At 40.1% G+C, this 22,613-nt stretch overlaps 1 protein-coding gene across 1 annotated transcript in view; it reads left to right on the top strand.

The window, feature by feature from the left end:
• Positions 1 to 22,613, top strand: part of BRSK2 (BR serine/threonine kinase 2) — a 334,509-nt gene that overhangs the window by 277,756 nt on the left and 34,140 nt on the right. Inside the window, 3 exon segments of the mRNA XM_075712067.1 lie at positions 5,114 to 5,264; positions 9,097 to 9,162; positions 18,995 to 19,055. Coding sequence (XP_075568182.1) covers positions 5,114 to 5,264; positions 9,097 to 9,162; positions 18,995 to 19,055 — 278 coding nt within the window.

Genomic DNA, 22,613 nt, shown 5'->3' with positions numbered 1-22,613 from the left:
GTTCCTCTTGACCTTTTTTTTTTTTTTTTTAAATATATACCCAGACCCTAGCACCACTGTTACCTTCCCACTGAAACGGTGTACAGCATTGGTGAGAATCCTCAGCCTGAGGCAGGCAGGTCTGTTCTGTGGTTAAACTCGAAGGCTTCATTTTTCAGGACATGTCTGTCTCACAGTGCAGAAGCATCCAAGTTGGTCTTGAACCAGATCTTAAAAAATATCATGTGGACCCACAAGCTGGATCTGTGCAAGCAGATGAGGTTTAGAAGCAGTGTAGTCTAGTGGCAGAATTTTCTAATTACTAATCTACACGCAGTATTGCAGAAATGCTGCTTCTGGATTTGAACTATTACAACTGCGTAGCATTGCATCCTTATGGAGTTATATATGTACACATTCTCTTTTCTGTAGGTAAATATATATATACACTTTTGAAAGTATGAATAATATTCCATATTTATATGTAATACATGTGTATAGTACATGCATTAAACTCCCATGTTTTTAGACTATCTTAAAAAGATTTTTAAAGTTTTATATGCAGTAAGATATATATCTTATAAAGCTCTGGTGATACCACTTTGTTCCTGAAGAATTGTTCATTAGTATTTTCGGGTACTGCTGATCACCAAGGACTTCACTAATCTAGACAACAGGAAAAATGCTTCCCTGAGGAGCTAACTATATAAGTGACTCTTGTTGTGCAGAGTGACAAAAGTTTAACTAATAAAGGATTAGTCACTTCTATCAATGACCTGAAATAGCATTTTTACATAGTAGTGTTGTGATTTGCAGGTATTGTATTTCAGCACTTTTGAAGGCTAGAAAAGTGCTCGCTCTTTTCACTGAAAAGCCTGGAATCTCACAATGCCTGCAGGGCAGTGGTATATGGAACTTAAATTTGTTAGTACTCCATTGAATTACTACCTTATCCAAGTTCTAGGCTCCAGGCCCTATAATTTTTCAGGAAAATCTCTTCTATGGGAGAAGAGATGGAAATTCTTAGTCAACACAGTAATTTTTAAACTCTTACCTGGACAGAGCTACAGAGAGCGTGTTAGCGGGGATCCTGATGAAGATGGGTAGATGTGCCAGCTGCAGGTCCTGTGGTCAAAAGCCCCTTGCTCAGTGCAGTTTGTCATCCAGCACTTTACTAATCAGCTTTTGACTCAAACAGATTACCCTGCAATGTAAGGACACCATCATCTTGTTTTAGAAATGTTTTTGACATAATAAAAGGAGCAAGGTGACTCTAGAATCTTCATATACAGCATGTAAGTGAATATGTAGCTATGCCCTAAATTCATCATATATATCTCTTCCACATGCCAAAGTATTTTCATGGTTTGAACTGAAACATTATGCTCTACTCTTGTATTTTTTTGTACAAGGAGTGAAAATGTTCCCCAATGGGGAAACACTACTCTGAATGTATCATTGTGCCTCATTGGCACATTATAGACTCTTTGAGCGTTATTCTTTGAGTGTTTGTAGGTTGTATTTCCTCTTCCACAGGGGGTTTCCACCTCCTCTGTTCCCAGCAGTATCTCTGAGAACATGAGGCAAGGTTTAATCAAGAGCAGTCATGCTTCTGATGAATATCTCGTCATTAACCATTAGCAATGGCCTTGCACAAACAAAGAGCAGAGAAAAGGTAGTAGATTTAATAATAGCAGCTTGAAGAAACCACATTTATGAGAGTTGTGCATTGCCTGAGCTCTTGCAAAAAAAAAAAAAAAAAAGAAAAAGTTCATCTCAGAGTATTTTGCTTTTTCCTCTTTTTTTGCATGTTAGGTCTCAGAAGGGGTGGATGCAGATGAAAATATGGCCAGCTCAGACTAGCACTCTATTCTGGTGTCCCTTTTGTATGTTTCAGCTATATAAAGCTTTCTCAAAGGGCCAGGGCAGGTCCACCTTCACCATCTTACCAGTCCAGCTCCATTTTCTTTACTTGAAAACACAGAAATTAGAAACTTCCCAATAAAATGAACAAATGTCAACTAGTGTCTCCTTGAGGAAAAGGCTTTTGTGGGGTAGAGTTTCTTAATAAACCAGAGAACAAGAGCTTGGGCCAGAATAGCTATATAAGATATAGGTGCCTCATCCAAACTCAGAAGTTGACCTTTATTTCCCACCTTCCAGATCAATCCCTTTATAATTGGATCATTACCTATACGATTCTCTCGTCTTCTGTAAGAATCCTTACAAATGGCTTCACTTTTCTGTTGAGAAATAAAAGGAAAATGCATCTCCAGAACTATCACAGATCCAGACTAGGACCTGATTTTTTTTCCCCATGTGAAATATTTCCAGAAAGTCAAGAAGAGAAGGGCAAACACCAGAGGTTTTCCTATTTTTAATTCCTGTGCTTCTGCAATGTCTTCTGCTGCTTTTATATGACACCACTTTAGTCTTTATGGCAGGATGGCTGTGTATTTAACAATTTCTTTAGTACCTTTAGACTTGACAATGACAGACTCAGTTCCCTGTCATTTCTTACTCAGACCCTTTTAAAAAATATGTACAATACTTGGTACCCTCAGCCATGTATAGTGTAGGATTGTAGCCAATTTTGAAGAGGAATCAAATACCTTTATTAGAAGCTCAACCACATTCATGCAAGCTTCTGGATGTATTTTCCATCAAACCTTTGTGAATTGCTGTTGTTGAATTTATTCGTGTGTTTCACCACCTGCTCTTTTGCTTAGTCTCTCTCTTTGACAGTTTAAAATCTAGATTGGAAATCAGTATCTTCCAGCATCTTCAGCAGCAAGGACTGATATAAAAGAACCATTTAGCTTGTTAGCGATATCCTTCTCCTCCTTAATTGTTCTGTTGATTCTCTCATAGTCCCTCTGGCTACTGTCCTTCTTTCAAGCTTTCTCTTTCTGATGGCTGTACAAAACACTTTAATTCAAGTCTTTAGCTAATTCCTCTTCCAATTTCTTCTTCCCTCTCTTTTAATGTCCACCTTATATTTGGCCTGTCACTTTTGTGTCACTCAGCTAAATTTCCATTTTCTAAAGTCTTCTGTTTTGAACATGCTTAGATCAAATTGCCTTTTAAAGTAGCCGTTCATAAAATGTTTTTCTTGCCTTTTTCCATCTTTCTTGTTTAGAATCTATTATTAACTAACATTGACATAGTCTGAGCTTATTCATCTCCATTCTTTTGACATTACCTGCTTTCTTCATCTTCCTCCTTCTTCCTTCTTTTTCCTTTCTTTTAAACCACACTCTTCCACCTTCCTTTCTAATGTCCGATATCCCTCTGAAAAACTTGTATCAACTCTCTGTTATTGATACCAAATGTAATTACATTGTCGTTAGTGTGTTACTCAGCTCTAGCCACACTTCTGATACCAGCAGTTGTCCTGTGGGATGAATCCTTTCTCATTCTTTGAACTTGTTTGATGAAGCAGGTGTCTGAAATGTCTAAACCTTGTCCCAGCTTACTTCTGACCACTTATGCAGCTGAAGTCACCCAGTATAACTGCTTTATTAGGTTCTCCCTTTGTTTTTTGCTTAACTTTATGCACTGTATTTTTTCTCTAAACTGGAGGTCATTACCCCTGCTAGTATTTTCTACTACCTTTTTATTACTGGACATAGTTTGAAATGGAGTGAGATACAACTGCTTTTTTTCTAATTGATTTTTAACAGGAAAATTACCACTGTTAATACAAAGAATATTCGGGTTATACAGTAATGGGGTCAGTTGCTATCACTAGCCCATTTGCATTTGAGCTGTCTTTGCTCATGCTCATTGTTTCAAGAATAAGCCCTGCCTTAAAGGAATCTTGTTCAAAGAAACATGATATGAGAGGGAGAAGAAACAAGCAAGTAGATGGGGGGTGTGAGGAGGGCAGGATAATACAAATAATACCATCAGACTAGGCAGTAGAGGTAGAATTGTCAAACACAATATTACTGGTTTTACAAAGGAATCCTGGCAGAGGATGAAGCCTTAGGGGCTGGGCACTGTGAGCTTCTTTCTAACAGCAGAGGTGAAGGATGCCTTTTTTTACAGGTGGTCACCCTCCGCTAAAATTAAAAATGTGTCCATAAACAGAGGCAGGGAACTGAAATAGCCCAACCAAAGAAAAGAAAATCCTGTAATTTTTTTCTGCCTTCCTTCTTTTTACTGTTTTGATGCTATGAGAGATGTTAGTAATAAAACATCTCAGCAGGCCTACATTTGGTTCCCTGCTTCACCACAGAGGTGTGTATGGTTTGGCAAGTCATCTAGGAGCACTTTCTGCAGTGTGGTCTTGTATCTAAAGACTCTTTTCAGAGCAATTTAGGTGCTCCTCAGAACCTCAGTAAATGTTTGTCAGCACCTTTAGGAATGAATTGACTTTAAATATCTCATTCTTATACCTCAGTTTTCATTCTGCAAAGTGAAAGTAGCACTTCAATACCTTACACAAATGTTACACAATAAAAAGTGTAAAGCATTTCAGTTACTATAGTAGTAAAAGCTGTACGATGACCTCTGAGATAAATTTTAGTAGCTCTCATTGGAGATTCATCTCAGGTAGACAGGTATGTTTAATTTGTAATGCTGAAGGAGGAAAAATATAAAGCAGTGGGGAAAACCTGAAATCTAATCTTAAAGATGCAAAAAAAGGTATGTTTTCAGAGGAGAATGTAATTCTGAGTTCAGAGCGTACCCATGTCTCTGTCACATTTAATCTAGCTAGCAGAGACATCGAAGGCAAGCTCTAGCCACCTGAGTACATATACCGGATCCCTAAATGGCTTAGGCTCTGGCTAACAGCTTGTGCTATAGCCCATGCTGTCATCTTGTTATTACTGTTATCAGCTTTGTAAGGTAATTTCTGCAAACTATGCTATAGTCGTACCATTATTTTACAGTGTTCGTACGTTCATGACAGTAGCAGTGCTCATTCTCTCTGTAGATGTATTGCAACTTATGTCTTAATGTTTGCAAATTTGGAAGAAGGGAGACACTGCAAATAATGGTCTCCATTACGAAGATACCTGTCTCTGTAGGGGAGGTGTGAGAGTGAGATTGTTGAGAGAGGATTTAACCAATCTGTGTGAGGTAAGTCACAGCCGAATTCAGCTGACAGCGTTTTCTTTTTATAAAGATCCCCCCAGGAAGCGTGTGGACTCCCCAATGCTGAACAGGCATGGGAAGCGGCGGCCAGAAAGGAAGTCGATGGAAGTTCTCAGTGTGACAGATGGCGGCTCCCCAGTCCCTGCTCGCAGAGCTATTGAAATGGCACAACATGGACAGAGGTGGGTCTCTCCTTTACCCAGGACTCCTGCCTGTCAGGGTTTGCTACTCCCTTTTATGTTTTACATACAAAGGAGCTGTGGAGCTTTTCTAGTCACACCAGTGTTCATTACAACTTGCAAGCACATTTGCAACATGATCTGGCAGCCAGCAGTGCTTATGCACACGGGACCAGAAGTCCTGCCAGGGGCTTAAGGGTTGTGTTCACTTGCAGCTATTGCTCAAGAAACCACCACGTCCTCTGGGCAAGATTTATCTCATCTCTTTTTAATTATCAAGACCATAGGCATTCAGTCTAAGCTTGTGATACAGTCTGTCACTCTAGGCAATGGGGACAGACAAGGGCTTTGGAAGGTCTCAGATACATATGTCCTCTGTTCCAACAATCTTAGACAGGATAAATTACCCTCTGGTTGTTCCTCTCTGTCTCCATAGCCTATAACAGGAATCTAGATGACTATCTTGGATTAGGTGCCTAGCTTTTGGGCACCTGAAGTTAAATGAGATGAACCCCACCCTCCATGTTATCAGAACAGCTTGAATCTGGAAAGCCCTGTCGAGGCATCTGTAGATACCTCTAAAATGTGCCATCAGAGCTAGCATGCATCTGACCCACATAAATTACCACATGCCTGTAAAATGATGGAATATGTATAATTTTGCCTCTTTTCTATCAAAGAAAGTGTCAGTCTTGTGGAGAAACAGCAGAGGAAAATGGTGTCTCCTCAAGGCAGGTTCTGGGAGAGTAATGTTCACTTATGTGAACCGTGGAAGTTGCTTCCTCAGTCCCCATGAATAGCCTAAGGGAAGCACGTGCATTTGGATTCACATGCATAAATCAATCAGTATAAAAGAACACTTCACATATATGTGTGCTGATGATGCTGTAACTTCTGTTTCAGCTTTATGACATGATTTTTTTGTTCAGCTGTTAAGATCTGCTCAAAAAGAGCATGCTGTGCCCAGAAACTCCCTTTGCTGACTGAGAACTGGGTGAAGAAAGTGAAATAATTTCATGTCCAAAGGCCCCTATAATTGCTGGAAGGTTTGGCTGGCAACTGTTACAGTTTTATCTACAGTGAGGAAAAACTGGTGATTTCCAGAATCTGCTAGGACTTATTTCAGACTGGATATGTGGCCTTGAGATACACTGCCATAAAGACTTTTCACTGTAGTGTAGGTTGGAAACCTGTCTTGAATATGTGGTTTGCTTTGATGTGAGGTCTGGGCAAAGGAAGTGTTCAGGACAGGGTGTGCTCAGTGTTCCTCATAGGCCTCAAAGTGACAAGGATGAACACAACACGGACAAACAGTTGCTCATTCCTTATTCAGCTTGCAGTGTTTAATCTGGTACCTGGTAGATGTGTGGGCCATGAAGCTCCCAGAGCCAGACAGAGGTGAATCACTTCCCCCATCCCAAGGCTGCCTGTGAGTTGCACTACTCTGCAGCTGTTTACAGTAAGTGTCCAACCAGGCAGAACAAATAGGAGGTGTTAGATCAATCCTGAAGTTTTCTGAGAGCTGAAACCTTCTCTTCCAGCTCTCAGCTTTGACTTTGGATTCAAAAGTCTGAAGAGGCAAAGCTGTGTCTTGCTATCCAAAGTATTTCTTTTGCTTTTAAGTGTCTCACTGAATTCTGCACATGAGGAAACAATTGAAGTCAAAAGGTCTGAGATTAGTTCAGAGCAGAGACATATCCAGGCTACATATCAGTAAAGAAGGGCTTCGGCTTAAGGACGAAGCAAAACCTGTCAGGCACAAAAGAGATACAGGGCAATGCATATCAAAACTCAGAGCTGGACATAAAGGTGTGATTAAAGGTGGAGAAAGGGATATAATAACACCATGATTGATGATGATGGGCTTGGTAGTGCTTGTTTTGGAAGGGGTTAAAGGGAAGATGTTATTTTACTCCATGTGTGAGCTTCCATAATTCATATCACCCACATCCACAGATGACAATGGCACATTTTGTGTTGCTGGCAGCACAGTCGTTTATAACATGAACTGGCTTCATTAACGAACACCACTGCATGGGGATTGTCTGGGGACGATGCATTGCTGATGGGGCACCATCTGTCAGAACAGTCAGTAAGAAAATGACAAATGCCTTCCACCAAGAGTGGGGGATTTTTAATGGCTAGTCACATACTATATTCCATTAAATGACCCACTGACTGAATTTTACAGCAGTAGGGTTTAGATGCCAGAAGTGGGTGCTTTTCTAAGAATGACATTTTTTGGTCTCAACAGATGACTTATCCTACAATACTAGGAAGCCAGGGAGGTGGATCATGGAAACAGGTCTCCTGTTTAGACACAGATGACTTGTGTAAACATCTGGAAACACAGAGCCATTGCTTCTTTCCTGAGCTGGCAGATATACTTTTCTAACCAGTGGGCAGAATGCACCCATGTGTCTTGTGATTTAGTCCTATTGTCCTCTTTCCCAGTAGTAAACAGATGTTTGCTTGCATAAAGGGGATTTATGTTATAACCTCTGGTTTATGTGTCTGTGTGATGAACTGTGCTTTTGGTAACCGTGTGGGGACCCTACAAGTGTGTGGTCTTAGTTTGTTTAAGGGCATATCTTTCCATTGAGATTTGAAACTTAGCAGCCTTCAACCCTACAGGCTGAGAAAGTATTAAGTGAAAACATAGTCCTTCAGTGACTTAGTTTTGGATAATGGAGGAGGGGAACTCAGCACAAAGGTTTCTTGTTGAGCTTACAGACTCCTTCAAATGCTTGTGCTGACCTCTCCAAGTGTTTTCCATTGGGTCTTTGTATATGGCAAAGTTAGTATGCACAAACACCAGCCACCCTAAAACTGGGGACTAAGTTTTGTTAATTCTTGGTTTTCCCTGCTAGTTGTCAACTAAACGAGTTCATAATTACATCTTAATTGCTTCTGCTGTTGTGGCATCCACACCTCTCAGACTATCTGGTATTGCACTGAAATGTCAAAAGAAAAGAGGTAGATTCTGAGCTTAGTTTAACACCAGCTAATTTGTCCCTTGCGCCAAAATCACACAGACTAGGAAGAATTCCATGGGAGCTAGAATCCCTTGGGGGTATGCCAGAAATTTTCAGCAGTTCTGCTGTGAGAGTCCAAAACCTGTTCTAAAATGGGCTTCATTAACTATTCATTTTCTTCTGGTTATTGAAGTGGATAGCTTGCATGAAAGATCAGCTAACATTAGGAAGCAGTGTTCTGTGAAACAGTGAAGCATATTAGCAGTGAAACATATTACAGAGAGCTGCCCCTTTAGCAAAGCATAGGGGATTTTGCTTCTAAGCTTCAGGGATTCAGACCCAAGACGATAAAGAAGACCATTTCTCTATACACTGAGTATAGGGAAGAGAGTTGGGAGTAAGTGGTAATGGACCCTACAAATGAGAATACAAAATGGATTACTGTTCCTCTAAGAGGCTCTGTGGTCTTCTTTTCCCAGATTGCGCTTAGTGTTGAGGTCTTCTAGAAAAGTCTGAGTAATGAGCACTTTGCAATTTGTGCCTTCAGGCATGTTCTATTTTCCCTGGACAATGTGACAAAGGAGATAGTACCTGGGTTTTCAATTGGATAAAGGAGAGCAGGGTTTACAAGTATGTATGGGGGAAGTCATCTTAGACCTCGGAAGTCAGGGGAAGATAATGAACTTCAATACTGTGTAGGCTTGAGCCATAGTTGGAAAGTTAAAGAAAGGTTTTTCAGAGCATTGCTTAAAAAGGGGAGGATGGGTTGGGGGGCTGGGTTTCCAGCATTGCTTCAGGGGACTCTCTTTTATAAATGTCCACACTAGTAACTCTGTTTTCTCGCTTTGTTCCTGCCATAGTAAAACAATGTTCAGTAAAAGCCTGGATATCTCTGAAGCCAATCCCAAATTCAACAAAGAAGAAAGGTATAAACACTGACAATATGTTCCTCTCCTCTACCTCACTGCTGAGACCTTAAAGATGCAGTACTTACCTTCTCCGTGTGGGGACATAGCTGTTCTCTCTTTAGAGAGAAACAAAGAGGGTGGGATATTTACAGCCCCACACCACATATATTTTTGTACAGTACCATTCATTTGAGGCTATCCCAAATGCAGCCTGTGACTGTACCAACGTTTTCCCCACTAAAATTTCATCCTACTGCTACTTCTGGTTCAGTTCTGCCACAAGTGAGGATGTCCAGGGTAAAAGATGTATTTGCTAAGACTACTTTGGGAAGGATTGGAATATAAAACACTAGGAAAGCCCAGAGTGCTCCACTCCCAGCACTAGGAACAGCAGCACAACTGAGTCAGTGACAACAATAGTAGGAAATGCTGGAAATCCTGTCTGACAGAGCGAAATACTAAGTGCCTGTAGGTAAGAAACAAAATCTTTAAGACTACCCTGGCTGCACCAGAGAACACAAGAAGAAAAGGTGATTGAAGATAGAGTTTTTGGAGGACGATTCCCATCTAGCAGTTCAAGTGACAGATGGTGAAGAATAACAAAAAGGGTAACTCCCAACTGTGAATAGAGGCGCAATAGAAGACATGCAGGCTACTGGATTTAAAGAGTTGAAGTGGACTCATGTGGGTCCATGAACAAAAAAAAAAAGTTTAGACTTTTGGGAAGGTTTTTAGTGGACATGTAGTTCCTAAAATTTTGGTCTCAGAGGAAGAGAATTTTTCTCTAAAGTTAAAAGCTGGCATCCCAATGGCTAAATCTTCATCAAAATGTAATCCTTATACATTTTGGACAAACACTTAGCTTACCCAAAGGTTAGGAGTGTTCCATATGATTAAAAAGGGGCGAAGCAGTGGGTTCCTTAAAGGAACCTATGGACTTCAGCAAACCATTCTTCTTTCCATTTCCCCTTTTAATAGAAACCTTTCTGTTTAAAGATAAATGTGGCCTTTGAGCCTCAGGAGACCTGTAGGATGTGTGAGGGACATGTGTGAGGCCCTGGTTTGGCCTTTTGCAGACTGAGGCAGTCCTTTGTGGGCAGTGTTTCAAGTCTTGAACCTGCCACATTGAAGGATATCATGCATCTGCAGGAGAGATTGTGCCTCACGTGGTGTGTAAAGCACCCTCTTTAAGATGCCAAGATAGGAACAAGCATTGGACCCAAACTGTTAAGAAACCTCAAAGTTTCACAGCCATGAAGAAGTAGTGGCTATACAGCCTTTAGTGGCTGGGCTTTCCTGGACTGTTACCATAGACAGGGAAATTCATGTTTCTTTCTCTGTTTCCCCCTATATGCAAGTTCTGTTCTTGAACATGTAGCACTTCTTGCATTAAAAGTTAGTCTGAAACTACTCTGAAGATGAGCTTTTCCACAGTAATTAAAAGTCAGGTGCAGTAAGAGAAGTGTAGAAATTTTATCTGTGACAGGAGAAGGGTCTTTCAGCAGATGTTCCCAGCACCATTCATTGTCATCCTCTCCCTCTCTAGCAGCTGCTACAGATGTGTTAGGAGCAGAGGAAACAACCCTTCAGTAACCACCGGGGGAATTTCTTAAATACACATGGGCATGTCATGCTCCCTCTCAAAGGTGATATTTTTCAGAGTACAAGAAGAGAAGATTAGGGCACTGCACAAGGATCACCCAGGGTCCTTCTCATTGAAGGACCAGGCTGATTTTTGGAGGATCACATTCACTGTGGTTACCTCCCTCCCACTTCTAAGAGTTAGGATGAAGGACCTCAGTGGTGGGAAAGTGAGAGGACCTGGATTCTGGATCTGCGCACAGCCACATGAAAGAAAGGGAAAGGCAGCAAAGAGAACCCCAGCAAAATGGGGCCAGCTAATCATGGGCCATTAAATTTTTGGCCAGTGTTTAATTATCCAACTATGTGATGTCTTTTTTAAAGGAATACTGCATCTTTAAGGGTCCCTTCCCTCTAGATGCACATGGTTGTCTTAGTAGCTGAGGCCACTGTCCCTTTCTTTTTCTTTTTCTTTCTTTCTGACTTTCTCTTTCACCCCCTCTTTCAGTGCTTCTCTTCTTCTGTATCTGGGTTGCTGCAGCTCCGTAGTTCACTTGCTTAAGTATTGTAGGGAATGCACATGTCTGCGCTTCTGGGTCTATTGTGTCCTGGGATTGTTCATTTTTTTTAAACCTCATTCCCCTCTTCCTTTTCCCTATTGTCAATTTGCTTTCCATTCTCTTTGTTAACCTCTTCAATGCCTTCCCTGTTGGGAAAATGACTTGAAAGAAAAAATAGTCAACCTTCTTGCACCCATTCTATTTACATTTTAATATTCTGCATGTATGAATATGGGTGTATTTTCTGTATAAATATACACACAGGTTCCAATATACAATGGGTGTCAATTTGCTCTTCTCAGTTACATCACTGTGGATAGATTTGTATGGGTACAATTGAGGACAGCATTTGTCCATAAATATATACATACATATGTATTTGTATATATATGAATTAGATCTTACCCAAATTTGCACTCCAGGCCGAAATACAAATGGAGTGTCACTCAAACACATGAAAAAGAACTTACTGTAATGCTTCTTTCCACTTCTCTATCAATGTGTAGCACAACAGCTTTTTTTCTTTCTATTCTAACTATGTTTTAATTTTAACTTTTCTCAAAACTGCCTTGTATTGCCCAGCCCAGCATTTGCAATGTTGATGTAACCGGAAGCATGGCTAGTTGCACTGAGCAGTAAACTGTGAAATCTACTGGGCATATATTAAATTTGGCATTTCTGTTGGTGACCGTCTTGTGGAGAATGGATTTTCCTCACCCAGCCAGAGGTAGCTCTGGCAGCTTGGGAGCCTGTTAGTGAAAATGGAGAGAATGAGAGAGAGAAAGAGACAGAGAGGAAAAAAAGCACTGCATCTGACTTGAAAATAATTTGGCTTAATAACACACCAGATTTTTTTTTAATTTCTAATATAATCTTTGTTAATGTGAAAAGGTGGTGACAATTCCCTGAGTTTGCTTACCTGCACCCCTGAAAACTTAATAACCTGACTATGATTTTTGATTTTGAATGCTTTGGTTAGTAGTGAAAAATTAAGAATACTGATGTTTTTGATTGTCGCTAGGTTTCAAAGTCAACATGCCAGAGATTCATTCTGCTTTTAGAGCTGCTGTTTCAGACTCTTTTCAGCACAACGTTGATTTATGCTCCATTCACATTTGAAAGATTTTCTTGCCAACCTTTAAGACCCAGAGACTGAATTTATTTTAAATGAAAAATGAGATCCTGGAGCACAAGATGGCATCCACAGAGATAAGTGCTGGGTTGCTGAGCTGGTATGTTCTAGCTGATATGAATTCCTGACTATAAGACCATCATGACTAATAAGCCAGTATCAAAGCAGTTTCACAGCTTGAGCTACAATCTTGTACCCTGGGCTCCCAAGCTGGCTCAGAAATGCATGCTTTAATAACCAATATGTTTCACAGTTCATTCGTGGCAAAAAAAGTACTTCTTACCAGGCCAGCTTGGGGGACAGAGGGACACTACACTGAGCAAACTGGGGACAAAAAGAACAATTTCCTTGATAATACTCTGATATAACTGTGCCTTATGTAAGAGGCAGAAAAGAAACGCAGCATGACATATGAACCCCATTGCTCTGCTGACTACTTTAATTGGGATTTGGCTGGGAATTTTTTTTTACAGCCTTAGTATGTCCCTCTCTATATTCCCCAGTGCCAAAGTTGGATGTGTCTGCAATATTGTGAGCAGGGCAAAAGTTATTTTCTGATAAATGAAACTGTCCCCCTAGTGTTCCTGGTCTCTGAAGATGTAGGCACCGGTGGCAATAATTATGACCGTTCAGTTCTCCGAACAGTATTTCACTCTGCTTTTCCTACTCTTCTTTCCATCTGCCTCCACATCCCTCTCTCTTTCTTTCTCTCTCTCCCTATCTCTTCGTTTTCCCTTTCCGAGGATGGCGAGTGCTGATCCGTTGGGGTAAGCTCTAGTTTTGGATTATTCCTGTTGCGGGACCTGTTGTATCTTGTAGAGAAACTTTTCATTTGCACTTTACAAATACAATACAGGTTGATATACTTCAGTGAATGAGGCTTTACAGCAGGGGGAGAGAGAGAGAGATGTGGGAAGAAGCATTTTTGGTGCCTTTGTGCGTGTTTGTGTGCTTTTGTGTTGGAGTCACACTCCATATAATTTACTTTTGGGTTCTTTTTTGTTCCCTTGTTTGTCTCTATGTTTCAATGTCTGTGGGCACAGAGAACTATCCTCAGACACTGTGCAGGTACCAGGACACCTTCTGAGAATGAAACGTCTTTCTCCATTTAGCACTTTTTGTATCTGTTTGGTACCCTCCAGTTAATTTTTATCCTAATTTATCCTTTTTTCTTCTTTTTTTAAGATGAAGCTGAATCCCATCCATGTTATTAAAAAAATGCTGGGTATTCCCTCTCTTTTTAGTACATGTTTTCTTAAGAGGTGAACAGATGGCCCTAGAGACAGATATATCTTCAAAGCTCTTTATTTTCAGTAAAGAGGATATAGGTACAACTAGGAATGCAGTCACGCTTCAAATTAAAATTCCATTTATAAATACTTAACAGAAGGAGAATATTTTATTAATAAATTATTTAATAAAAATTTTGTAATAGATCACTACAGACTACAGCAAAAGCTTATTGAGAGGGTACATATTGAGAAAGCTTATTAGCACCAGTAACATTTACTTCTCGTTTGTAGCATGCTTTACTATTTATTAGTTCTTTCTAAACCATTTATAAATGGAACTTTATTATAATTGGCCAATTAAGGAAGGTGGTGCTGTTTAATGTCACCCTCTGTGTGTGCTGAAAGGAAGAAGAGGTGTGTTACCAACACCTGTGGTCCTTTCTCTATACTCTTTGTAAGGCTTCATCTTACAAGTGGTTATTACCATGAGTAGACCTTCTGACATAAGCATAAGTATTCCCAGTAAGAGGTGTTACAGTTAGTATTATTTGCACTGTTGGCACTGTAAGACAGTGGAGTATCAAAGGTATTCTATTCACGTTCCCTAGATCAAGGAGCAAGGAAGCACAGTTTGTATCTTTTGGACACCCAAGTGTAATAGTGATGAAATGTTGTAACACACAACGCCTGACTGCTCACCTATTGCATATTAATTCAAGTCATTTTCAGGGGTCTCATACCCTGAAATACAGTTTAGAATTTTTTGGTTTTATTTGAGTGAGCAAGCAAAGAGCAGTATCAAATTCCACCCAATTTATGCTTAAAGCAAATAAGAGGTTGGCTGGATGTTTTGGGATGATCTTCAAAACTACACATGGAATCAAACCAATTCAAAATTTCTAAGGCATTTCACCCAGGGACACAAGTCTGATGCATTACTGCACGCTGCATGCATGCTGCAGGCTCCCCTTCTTGGAAGCATGGCTCCAGCTTGACCAGCTAAGAGGCTGCATTCAGAATCCTGGTAAAACTGTGCTATGAAAGCAAGTTCTGCTGGGACTGCAACATGGTACGGAACTCCCCTTTGTAAGAAAAATTTCTGTGGGATGGTTATTCAAAGAAGAAACAAATGCCAAATCTGACCCAAATGTTTAACGCTGGCTGTGAAGCCTTTATACTCTACTGGTGTGTACTAGCAGATGCACTGTTTAAAGCACTTAAAAATTAATCTGAGTGAAGGGCTATATAGAGGTGCTCTGTACATGTGCTATATGTGTATATGATTACCAGGTCAGCTGTGCATTTCCTTCTTGTATTTCTCTCTGCCTACACCTTGGCAGTGTGAGGCTTCAGCCCTTCACCTCTTAGAGCTCTCAAGAAATTCTGCAGTTCTCTGAAACCAGCTGGAAACTGGATTCCAGCTCCTCAATTTCACCAGCAAGAGACCACTGGTGTAACATGAATTGGGCCTCGCATGGCTTCCCCTTTGACAGCAGCTGGCTAAAATGAGTAAAAAATGACTTTAAAACAATGGAACTTTTAACTTTGATACTTTGAAGTATCAGATAGATTGAATAAGGTATAAAATCACCACATCTACAAAGTACAGCCCACACATGCACATTTTGTTTCAGTCCTTGGCCTCTCTCTTTCATAGCTCAGATGTCTCCAGATTATTGTCAGTCTATGAGATGGGAGGAATAGCCTGCAATGGTCTTGGTGCCCACCTTATGTTTAGAGTGCCCTCTACATCTTCCCCCTCCTAAACCTTGGGTCTAGCTCCCTTATGTTTTTTTTTTTTAATTCCTCCCTCCAGGCTTGGCAAAACACCTATGTCACTTTGGAAGGGGCTAAAGAATCTCTTCTTGTGTCTCTAAATCTGGCAGTTGTGTTTGAGGGAATGCTCTTTATCTGAGCAACTGCATTAACTTTTCTGCTTGTATTTTCAACAATGTTTTAATGGCTTCCATTGAGTTAGGGCCCAAGCATAGAGCAATGCAAAACACAGAGCAAACTGAGTCACACACAATGTTTTTAGTTTCCTAGATTGTTGCATTTAGTATTAAGTTATTGGAATAATTACATATTTAATACTTCCAATGACATTTAACGCCTGTAGAGACTTTTAGGAGGTTACTCACTAATAGATATTTCCCACTAACTAAACTTAGTTCATAGCCATAGAGATAAGATGATGTCATATTTTTCTCCTCTTCCCATACATAAGATCATCCAGAGTCTGCCATACTAATGTGCTGCCTGTAGGGCCTCATGCTTTCATTTTCTGGTGAGAGGGAAAAAATTTTAAATTCTCTCTGTTCTTTCATTACAGCATTTCAGCATAATGCAATGTTTTCATTGCTTTCTTTTGGCCCTGTCCCAGTTCTGTCCACCTGACTCTGAGATACAGGAGCAGTGCATGTGGGTTTTTTTAAAAAAAAATTAATTCTAGCATTTCCCAGATAAGATGATCTTGATGGGAGGGACAAATCTGTCATTTTTGCTTGTTAGTATTTTTGTACTGGAGTATAGAACCTGCCGCTGTACTGAGTTTTTATAGCCAGCTTGGGAACTATGTCACATTTGTGAAGGTAAATTATGGGAGATTTATTACACTGAAGAAGATGCAAGGAAGACCTCCTCAGTCTGGATGTCATATCCCATACCAGCACTCTTTTGTAAAGGGGAAAAGTTTTGAAAATGTAAAGCTCTCTTTTCACCCCAACACTTAAAATTAACCCAGGATTCTTTAAACTCTTTCCACTGCTCCTATATATGATTTCCAGTGTGGACAAACTAAAACTTACTATAGGGCCTACTTTACTACTTACATATTTTGCATGTAAATCAGCAGCAGAAATAAAGTTTGTTCGATAGCAATCATGTGGATACTGAATGCATTTCCAGGAGGATTTCACACTAACTCTCTCTTCTGTCCCCTACCTCAGGCTCCTAGGCTGGATGAAAACACAGTACACAACAACTGTTTTTCCAATATTGCTTCCAATAAGGAACTGGGAGTTGGGAGGTGGGGCCTGCCATGTTTTGCCCTCCATGTGTGTGATCGTTTTTGTAAACAATAGGAGGCAATGGGGTTGGGAGGGGAGAATTCAGGACTGTTGGAAACACCTGATTGCAAAGAGGAAATAGCAGATTGGAACTTTTAATCAAGTATCCTGGAGCTCAGGTGAGTGTCAGAGAGGACTTTCCCTCCACAATGAAGAGCTGGTGGGAACAGCTCCTAGTGGAAGTTTAACTCCGAAGTAGGTGTTTAATTGCATCTCTGGGCACCTAAATGCCTTCTACATTTGTCCAAGATAATCTATAGGCTCATCTTGTAATTTATGGCTTGGAAGAAGCTTTCTCTGATGACTCACACAAGGAAGATTTTAATTAAATGGACTTCCCATATGCACGACGCATCTGTGTTGCACTCAGCTACTTCAGTTATAGGAGACACACATAAAATAGCCTTTCAGAAGTGAAGCAGACAGTTGTCCCCTTAAGATTACTTTGCATAAACCATTATGAGTGTCCCAGATCTTGATGGTACAAATTTAGGTTTAATCTAGTGCAAAAGAATGCCAAGACTAAGCTTCTAGTTTTTGACTGCTGTACTGTGATGGGCAGACTACAGCAGGGTACAAGTCAAAACGTAAGTGGGGAGTTTCTGCATTGAATGAGTGCCCCAGATTTTCATGTGCAAATTTAGATTTAATCTGGCAAAAAAGCATGCTGAGACTGGGCTTCCGGGTTTCACCTGCTTACTGTGACAGACAAACTGGAATGAGATACAAAGAAAACTATCAGTGAGTAGTTTCTGCAGAGGATACAAATAAAGAGAACAGGACTTGCCATTGTGTGCAGTTGTAGCTTACTTTTTCCTTGGAAATATTTCCTCTTTCACAGTTCCCATATTTTTTAATAATTCTACTAGTCAAATTTGTTTAGTAATATGTCTGTAAGACCATTTTAGAAACTGGGGTTTTTTTTTGTTTTATTCTTCTATAATGTTAGAAGAGAGTAAACTGAGACAGTTTATGGTCTAAATTTGTTTTATATTCTCTTATGTATAAGCTGACGTTAACTATCTGACCTATATCAATTTTAAATATCTGTGTACACACACACAGAGACACATATGTATACACATACACACATGCACTCTGTTTTCTGAGCATCTACAGGATTTCACCTTTTCATGTTTGTTACCTGAAGGCAAGTAATTGCTTTCATGGCTCTTACTATAGGTGAAACATTGGTAGGTTTGCTATATTGACATGTTGCATGGTGGTTGTTGAACAACTAGGTTCTTAGCCAAGTCCTCTCCTATCAGATGTTTCAGTCTTCAAGACAACTTTCTTTCTGTTTAAAAAGGATAGAAAGCGGCTGCCTCTGGGGCTTACTCATTTGCAGTCACACAAAGGGGTTTTTTTTCCTGCTGGGCAGCCCTCCTCCTGGAAACTACCGCTGCTGAAATATTTGTGCATTTGGCCTGTCTGCCCTTTCAGCACGTTTAGCATAGCACATTTGTACATTTTCTTGTCTACAGCTGACATTTTTCATAGGTGGCCTTTGCTGGAGAGCATAAGAACATTACAGTATAGGTGACCTTGTCAGCAAATAGAAGGACAGTTTATTCTCCCTTGACTGGCCTCTTTCTGAGGGCACCTGGGCTGTTATCTTGATATTAGTAAAGTCATCAACAACAGCAGAACTGATTATTCGTAGAGACGACCTGGCTTGTTTAATGCAACAGCAGGAAATCTTACTGGAGAGCAGAGACGTGAAATCCATCAGTGCGAAGCTGGAAAGGGAGTTTTGATTTCAGTGGGAAGTCATCACATAGGAAACAGTTGTGTGCCTGGGTCATGGAGACTTGAGTTTTTTCATAATATCTGGAAGAACCTTTGTGCATTGTACACACAGTGCTTTTCCATGTTGCTCGTGGCAGAGAATGTCTCATTCTGTGTCCACCAGCACTGCACAGAAGAGAATTCTCAGGACCAACATGAATGTCATGACAATCCTTTTTGAATTCAGAAGTTCAGCTTGCACAGGTCAGATGTAGTAGCTTCCATGTGCTTGATGACCAAAAAGAAGGTAGCAACTCACTTAATGAAAAGGGATTATAGTATCCTCCCTGAGCAACAGCATTTCTTTGTTTTGAGGGTGGGACAACTGAAAAATGTGACAGTAGTGAAAGGAAAGAGTCATGTGCTTTTCCAGTGACAGCCTCCCTCCTCCTCCTCCTCACTTCATGCCTGTGGCTGTGGTGGCTGGTGTTCAGGGTTATTACTTGTCCAGTTTTTCTGAGGGCTGTTTTCCTTGTTGTGTCCATTCAGGTCTCGGTCAATCAGCGGAGCATCGTCTGGGCTCTCCACCAGTCCTCTCAGCAGTCCAAGGGTAAGTGGTGCTGCTTCAAGATCTGTTGGTCCAACTCACTCACACATGCTTGATGCTTTTCGACATCTGTTGCTGCAGAGCTGTGGCTCTTAGCTGGGATGTTTTGTTTTTCCTTGGCAGCTTCTAAATTTTCATGGGTGGTGAGGGAAATGTTATTTACAAATGCAAGCAGACAATTTCTCATACATGTTCCCTGCACTGTTAGCAGGGATATCACTGTGCCCCTGCCCTTTTTCAGTCTCATAAGCACATAGAATAACATTGCTGTGACTAAACACTGCCATATCCAGCTGAGGTCTGTATACAGCGTGGTTTCAGACCAAATATCAGGAACCATTTCACAGCTACATTCAATCAGGTCACAGTAGAGCACCAAATCGTGCCGGTTACAACCATTGTGATTCTGTTGGCCTCGGAGTAGCTTGTATTAGAAAGTCAGAGAAAATAAATTATACAAATTTGAGGGCTAGCAAATTTAAAAGGAAAGTAAGAAGTTGACTAATTAAGATGAGAAAAGAACACTCAAACGCCTAAAAATAAAGTACGTTCACATGCCCTTATTCAGTATAGTGTCAACTAAATACCGATACTCAACTAATACTGATACTCAGATACAAAACGTGCTTGATAGTGCATCTGTTGCAAAGGTATTACATTTTCTAAGTGCAATAACAGAGGCCTCCCTCTCCTTGGTAATTTCTTTAGGGGTAAGAGTGAGTGTTCCTAGTGTCTGACAAGGTCAGCTTAGTCACTTCAAGACTGCAGTCCTTACAAAAGTCCAGACCTCATCAAGAAATCTGCAGGGCTATGGCAATCCATGTTACCTAATTGTCTGGCCCAGAGTCTTTGGAGGATTTCTACATACTTTTCATGACTTCATGAGAAGATGCCATCCCCCATTGGAAATGGACATATTCCATGTGTTAGGGTGTGGATACACCTATGGATCTACTCTTAGGTACATGAAGATAACATCAGTATTCCAAGTCTTTAAAATTGTAATTCCCCAGTAATACTTGGTGTAATTCTTATGCGTAAAGATGCACTATCAGGTGTAAGTTTATAGGCTAGTAAAGCTTCCAACTCCTTTCTTGACTGAACTATTTTCTGAAACATATTCTGGGTTCCTATCAATTGTTACCCTGTTTTGCAACTGGTATAAATGTGTTTGTGGTCTCCTCTGCGTCTTTAACGTGCCAGGAACCAGTGAAGATCCATTTCCTTGTTTCTGCACTGGGACTCCTGGATGTCAGTGGAATGAAGCAGAGGTTTGAGAACTCTTATGCCACTGCAAAATGTACTGAAAAAGAGCATGGGAACAGTTTTGTGCACAAAATAAGCATCAAGTGCAGCAAACCTAAATCTTTATCTCTTGGGATCAATTTCTGACATCTCAGTAGGACTACATCACAGAATAAGGATGAGAAGATCTGTTCCATAGTTGCTGTATCTTACCAGTATTACTTAATAGACAGTTGATTACATAGTCTTCAAAGGGATTTAGCAACCAGATGGCATTTTCAGCAATCATAACGATATTAAGGCAGGTCAAATTAGAGGATTAAAAGGAAATGTTGGAATAACAATCATATTTTTTTAAAACATCCTTACCTATGCTTCTAACAGCACCTTAGATTATTGAAAGAGAACATACTTTAAAAAGCAAATACACATTTCACTATATGCGCTGCTGTTGTGGTTTAGCCCCAGCCAGCAACTAAACGCCATGCAGCTGCTCGCTCACCCCCGCTGCCCTGGTGGGATGGGGGAGAGAATTGGAGGAGTAAGAGTGAGAAACACTCCTGGGATGAGATAAGAACAGTTTAATAATTGAAATAAAATAAAGTACAATAGTAGTAGTAGTAACAACAATATAATAATAATAATAATAATAATAATATACAAAGCAAGTGATGCACGATGCCATTGCTCACCACCCGCCGACCGATACCCAGACAGTTCCCAAGCAGCGATCGCTGCTCCCCGGCCAACCCCCCCTAGTTTATATACTGAGCATGACGTCATATGGTATGGAATAGCCCTTTGGTCAGTTTGGATCAACTATCCTGGCTGTGCCCCCTCCCAGTTTCTTGTGCACCTGGCAGAGCATGGGAAGCTGAAAAGTCCTTGACTAGCATAAGCAGTACTTAGCAATAACTAAAACATCAGTGTGTTATCAACATTCTTGTCCTACTAAATCCAAAACACAGCACTATGCCTGCTACTAGGAAGAAAATTAACTCTATCCCAGCTGAAACCAGGACAGCTGCTTCAGTTCAGTTCTATGAGGAACTGAATTTGACAGCAACTAAGAGTTCTTAAATCTCACAAGATCTTGCTAATGGTGTTCCCCGTTGCACCAGGTGAAATATAGACCTAATCTGGTTCTTTATTTCATTATTAAAAATGTGGTAATTAAGGGTGCCCCTTCAGATTCTTAATGGCTTAAGTGGGAGTCAAATTTGACTTTATTTCTTTTGAATTTGTTTCTCAAACCATCATATATATAAGATACAAAAATTGCAAGGAAACATTTGCATTCGACAGTCTTTGACTTTTATTCATTGGTGTCATTTGCTAATGGTTAATAGTCAGATGCTGATAGCGACTTCCATAAATTAACCACTTTCCTCTTCTTTTCCCCTTCCTTTCTCATTGGTGATCAGAATTGACTAACATGGCAGAATTTAGTTTAACTTTACATTCCTAATAATAATACAGATGTTTGATGTATTTTGATGCCTAACCCTAAGTTCTTTAAAGTAATTACAAAACTTTGATACAAACAATTTTAGGAATTAAGTCTTAAATACATTTCTGCATTTTTTAAATATGACAACATTGTGCTAATCCATCAAACCCAGAACGTAAACTCACTAGAGAGTGTGCTTACCTGGGACATAGATTTGAGGCATGGCTACATGTACATGGTATGTCTGGACAGTGCTTGATTACAGCTTTTAGGTGTTAAGAATGGATAATAATAATAATAATAATAATGGCAATAAATCATTTATAGTAGGTAATAATTTATAGACATCAGAATCTGAGTACAGACCAAAGCTAAAGATCTTGAGTAGTGATTTCTATTTTTACAATTCTGCCAGTACTTGTAATCTAAGGTGTTAACAGCAATGTTTTGTAAGGACATTTGTTTTGTTTTAAATGTAGCTTTTTAGCTTGCTAATATCCTCTTAAAAGGCTTCTATCCTCCCAAGTCTGTGTATTGCTGTTTGCTGTTGACATATGAATGGTTTCCCAAAATGCCTCTAACGTGTAAATGTTCTTGTTTGGGGGAAAAAAAAATTCATAATCCCATTTTGATAACTCAGTAATGGATTATGAACTTTGGTTGTCTTTTTAAACTGTGTCTTACAAAACAATGGCTCACCCCACCCCCTCCATAGAATTGGGACTTAATGGCAAATATTGCTGTGACTTTATGACAGAAATTTCAATTATCAAGCTGGCCTTTGATGCGATGAGGGATGTTGCAGGAGAAGCATAAAGTTTAATGGGAAGTATCATCTCTTCCCAGATAAACAAATTTGCCAGGCC

The sequence above is a fragment of the Pelecanus crispus genome, chromosome 6 (genome assembly GCF_030463565.1).
Source record: "Pelecanus crispus isolate bPelCri1 chromosome 6, bPelCri1.pri, whole genome shotgun sequence".
NCBI lineage: Eukaryota > Metazoa > Chordata > Aves > Pelecaniformes > Pelecanidae > Pelecanus > Pelecanus crispus.
The sequence above is the reverse complement of the archived record's forward strand: the minus strand, read 5'-3'. Positions and strand labels throughout refer to the sequence as shown.